General features: G+C 42.7%; 1 protein-coding gene across 1 annotated transcript; it reads left to right on the forward strand.

Moving 5' to 3' along the window:
* Positions 1-2,240: 2,240 nt before the first annotated feature.
* LOC129105310 (intermediate filament protein ON3-like) lies at positions 2,241-4,850 on the forward strand. Its single transcript, XM_054616249.1, has 9 exons — positions 2,241-2,579; positions 2,998-3,206; positions 3,315-3,375; positions 3,477-3,572; positions 3,712-3,876; positions 3,995-4,120; positions 4,222-4,442; positions 4,545-4,597; positions 4,714-4,850. Exons 1-9 carry the CDS (start codon positions 2,241-2,243, stop codon positions 4,848-4,850), a joined length of 1,407 nt encoding a protein of 468 aa, XP_054472224.1.
* The last annotated feature ends 289 nt before the right edge of the window (positions 4,851-5,139 follow it).

Genomic DNA, 5,139 nt, shown 5'->3' on the forward strand with positions numbered 1-5,139 from the left:
TGGATGTTGACAAATAATATTGCAGATGACAACAACGCCTTTTTGCCCAAATCTTGATTTGTGCATTAATAATATCATTGGAGTAATGATCAAGAAGACATTCAGCATGCTTTTTGGTTTTGTTTCTTCTCCATTGGTGTCAGATGCAGTGCATCAAGGCCTTTGCAAGAAACAATTCCTGCTTTGAGAACCCAATTTAAGGTACTTCATCACCTCCAGAATCGACTACTGCAACAGTATTCTTCATGGCACATCATCCAAAGTCCCAAATAAACTAAAATACATCCAGAACTCTGCTGCTCGTCTGCTCACCCACCCCTGTTCTCCAGAATCTCCACTGGCTTCCCGTCCCACAACGGATCCAATACAAAGTCCTGCTCCTCACTCACAAAGCCCTCCACAATCAGGCCCCCTCCTACCTCACCAACCTGCTCCATCACCACACTCCATCCCGTCGGCTCTGCTCCTCTGATGCCAACCTCCTCTCTCTGCCAGTCAGGACCAAGCACGGGCAAGGGGCCACAGAGCCTTCTCCATAGCTGCCCCCTCCCTTTACAACACCTCCCCAAACACATCCGAGACTGCAATGATCTTTCAGTGTTCAAATCAGAAATCAAAATTCACCTTTTCAGAACTGCTTTTAATGTGTGACGAATGCTGTATGTTCTACATTTTCAGTGTGTAGCTTTTAAATGATGATTTAAAATGTCTGTAAAGCGTCTTTGAGAACTTTGAAAAGCGGTCTATAAATAAAATGTATTATTATTATTATTATTTACTCCCAATCAGCCGAGGTACTGTCACACCTGAATTCAACTGTGCTTGCAGGGTAACCTGTTCACCAACCTGCAGAAAACATGGAGGCTAAAAAGATAAAGGTTATAGACAATCAATTTTGCTAAAATGTTTAAGCAAAACTTTCAATGTACAACTTAAAAAATGGTCAGAGAAGTTGATAAACTGGTTTATTCTGTTTCATATTTGATGACTTGTTTCCTGATTATCGAGAATTACAAGATTCCTCTCAAACAAAGACTCGAGAAAAGAACAAGAGAAATGGGCAGTCAATTGCATATTGGATGCTTGTTCCCCTTAAAGCCATTCCTCCAGCATAGTGTAGCCGTACATAATCCTGCAGTTTGTGATTTAAATAATTAATCTGAAAGAAATAGTGGGAAAGAAAGGAAACTATCTGTGCCAAAGTACCAACAATGTCACAATTGCAAAAACACATACAAATGTGAGGTGTGTAAGACATGGTTTAATACAAGATTTTTAAAAAGTCCCAAGTTCCCTTTCTTTCTCTTTTCATTCGGTGCATCCAGAACTAAGACTGAGCAAATTTGAACATAAAAAAGGAGAACTAGACTTTGAACGCTTCATATGGATGTTGCCCAGTTATGGCTTCATGCTCCAGGACCTCTTGCGGTTGCCTTCTCAAAACACCATTTATTGCCTGTTTTATATTGTCATTGACTGTCTGTTGACTCACTCACTACTCTTAACCACTACTCTTGTATGAAATGTCATATACGTCAAACTCAACTTTGAATTAAATTAGTTTACTTTCAGCAAGTTGGTGTCTAGAAGGGGTTTATCCAATTGTGGGTTTTATTCATTGAATGACACATTTGGAGGCGATCTGCACTCCACTTAGTACACCTTTCTAGTTTGTTTTTTGAAAAGTACTAACGCTGGCTCAAGTTGTAATATTTTCTTGTTTTTGATAGATTTTTACCTTTTTGCCCTTTACTTATAAAAACCCTTCCTACTAGCTTCCAATATTAATTTCACTGCCCTGTGACCAATAAGCAGGCTAGATAAGATAAGATAATCCTTTATTAGTCCCGCAGTGGGGAAATTTGCTACTAGGGTTTTACTCATGGAAAGTTGCTTTTTCCTTACATAATCACACTTTCAGTCACTTTCACAAATTTACCACTTGCTCTCTTCCTCTTCAGCCTGTCCAGGTGCAGGGTATGTCACTTCTTATCTTCTGACAACCCCTCCCCACCTGTTTTACAGGTCACTCCTGTCATTCAGTGCTAGAGGCGTGTAGCCTGGGGTGAAAGGGAAGCTGGACAGCAACATGAGAGTCCAGGTTGAAATGACCGAAGAGGATCCTCCCCCTTACTTCACAAAGACATAAAAGCCGCCAGCTTCTACTTTCCTTTTAAAGACTGCTCATCTTCTGTTTTCCTCTTCTCAGAGAGTTGACAACCTTTACCACTGCAAACATGATGAGAAAGTCTTATTCAGTCTCTGGCTCTAACAGCAGCACCAGGAGTTCCTTTGCACCAACTAGCAGCTACTCTGTAAACAGATCCAGTTATGGTGCTGGCGCTGGCGCTGGAGCTGGTGGTTTTGGTTCTGGTATGTCTTCAATGGGTGGTAGTTATGGATTTAGTTCTAGCCAAGCAGGCGGATACATTGCTCCACAGATTACTGCTGTCCAAGTCAACCAGAGCCTGCTGGCCCCTCTGAATCTGGATATTGACCCATCCATCCAGGTTGTCCGCACCCAGGAGAAGGAGCAGATCAAGACTCTCAACAACCGCTTTGTCTCCTTCATCGACAAGGTTGGTTCCTTAGGGTTCTGTATGACTGTCTTATGTACCATTTACTGTAGGCCTCATTATCTTGTGCAGACGACCTGCATGCCTTCCCTAGCCTACACTTTCTTCTAGCAGCTGTCAAATGTGATTGTTAGTATATAGCACTGTTTACTTAAAGACAATCTGCCCATTTAATGCAAAGCAGACAAAGCAAGACCGCTGTGAATCATATTTGTGTGATGTTGAATCCATCAAAGAGTTACAGCCTCAGGAGCACTCCGGCCTTTTGAAGTCTGAAAACACAATGAAACAACCTTTTTGCTGAGCCCAGAAACTTCAGGAAGGGTCAATCAAGTCAAGCAGCAGTCAAACCAAATTAATACATAAAAAATGCTTTGTGAAACAACATCTGACAATCTTCCTTGGTTTTGTGTCTCCACAGGTTCGATTCTTGGAGCAGCAGAACAAGATGCTGGAGACCAAATGGAGCCTCCTGCAGGACCAGACCTCCACCCGCTCCAACATTGAGGGCATGTTCGAGGCCTACATTGCCAACCTGCGCAGACAGCTCGACGGGCTTGGCAACGAGAAGGGCAAGCTGGAGGGAGAGCTGAGAAACATGCAGGGCCTGGTTGAGGACTTCAAGAGGAAGTGAGTGCTTGCATGACATGGTCACTAGTTATAATATATACCTTGATATAGTGAGCAGATATTCAAAATGGAACAGATGTACTAAAACCTTGCCTTTTTTCCTTACAGGTATGAAGATGAAATCAACAAACGTGCAGCTGCAGAGAACGAGTTTGTGCTCCTGAAAAAGGTGCGGAAACATCAAGATGGTCATTGAATGCTTTTCTGTAATCCTGTGTGTTTAAGACAATGTGACCAATTGTAACACTTCCTGTTCCTGTTTTTTTCCAGGATGTTGATGCTGCCTACATGGTCAAGGTGCCACTAGAGGTCAAAGCTGATGGTCTTCAGGATAAGATCAACTTCCTCAGGGCCGTCTATGAGGCTGTATGTATCTATAATGTCTAATACTTCATAATTACATAATCACCATTTGAGTTAAAGCTGATGATCATCCACTCCTTTTGAAAAATCTGATATAAAGGACAAAGAGTTAACTTTTGTGCAACAACCATTGGTTCTGTAGGAGCTTCTTGAACTGCAGGGCCAGATCAAGGACACCTCTGTCATTGTGGAGATGGACAACAGCCGTAACCTGGACATGGACTCTATTGTGGCTGAAGTGCGTGCTCAGTATGAGGACATTGCCAACCGCAGCAAGGCTGAAGCAGAGACCTGGTACAAACAGAAGGTGAGTTAAATGAAAAATTCAGGTTCAGCCCTTTTTCTAACGCCCTTTTATTACACTTTCAAAACCTCTTCCAACCGTGAGGATCATGCTCTTGATGCAACTTATTTTTCATGAATAGTATGATGAGATGCAGAGCTCTGCCGGACAGTACGGTGAGGACCTGCGCTCAACCAAGACTGAGATTTCTGAGCTGAACCGTATGATCGCCCGTCTTCAGAATGAGATTGAGGCTGTCAAGGGACAGGTATATGTCAAGACCTTCACATGGATGATGCCTTATTATTTACACACTTCATTGTTTAAGTGGATTTGCAGTTATTAATCCATCAACATAATTTTCCACAGAGGGTCAGCCTGGAGGCTCAGATCACAGAGGTGGAGGATCGTGGTGAGCTGGCAGTGAAAGATGCCAAGCTCCGCATCAGGGACCTGGAGGATGCTCTGCAGAGAGCCAAGCAGGACATGGCTCGCCAGGTGCGTGAGTACCAGGACCTGATGAACGTCAAGCTGGCCCTGGACATCGAAATTGCCACCTACAGGAAACTGCTGGAAGGAGAGGAGAGCAGGTGGGATAAACTTGAATATTTAATGTATTTTAATGGCTGCAGCATTGCAATATTAACTTCATCTCTGAATTAAGTGCTAACTCGTCACTATTCCACCATTAGACTGGCCAGCGGAGGTTCAAACGCAACCATCCATGTGCAGCAGACATCTGGAGGTGGTGGTAAGTTTAAGATTTTATACATCCCCACCATTAAAAGTGATACCTGAGCGAAAATTCTTCACAGACAGATGGATGGATAAGCAATAACACTTACATTTTTTTTTTTTCAGGATACTCCAGCTCCAGCTCTGGCAGTGGATTTGGCTATGGTGGTGGCAGCAGCTATGGTGGTGGCAGCTTGTCTGGTGGTTATGGTGGTTCTGTTACCAAGTCCGCAGTCTCATCAACCAGTTCCAGGAGATATTAAAAAGGAGAGCTGTCCCTCTTCCCCTTCAGAAACCCTTGAGTTTGATCTAAATACTGTACCCACTCATGGTGCTATGCAATATAGTTAAGCATGATCAACAATACAGCTCAATAAATTGTGTTACACTGCTACCAGTTGTGTTTCAAGGATCACTGGTGGTTTTTCTTACTCTTTTCTGTTTAACATCATTCAACAAGAGTATCTGAAGGTAAACACAACCTTAGACAAACATCTTTCTTCACTGACATGTAACAAATAAGAAAAAAGATAAAAACATTAAAAGGTTTTG

This window comes from Anoplopoma fimbria, chromosome 17 (assembly GCF_027596085.1).
Source record: "Anoplopoma fimbria isolate UVic2021 breed Golden Eagle Sablefish chromosome 17, Afim_UVic_2022, whole genome shotgun sequence".
Taxonomy (NCBI): Eukaryota; Metazoa; Chordata; class Actinopteri; order Perciformes; family Anoplopomatidae; genus Anoplopoma; species Anoplopoma fimbria.

Excerpts from the sequence above, each read along its gene's own strand:
- LOC129105310 (XM_054616249.1), top strand. The coding sequence starts at position 2,241 with ATGAGAAAGTCTTATTCAGTCTCTGGCTCTAACAGCAGCACCAGGAGT. Across the intron at positions 3,207-3,314 it reads GTTGAGGACTTCAAGAGGAA|GTATGAAGATGAAATCAACA; the intron begins GTGAGTGCTTGC and ends TTTTCCTTACAG. Across the intron at positions 4,443-4,544 it reads CTGGAAGGAGAGGAGAGCAG|ACTGGCCAGCGGAGGTTCAA; the intron begins GTGGGATAAACT and ends TTCCACCATTAG.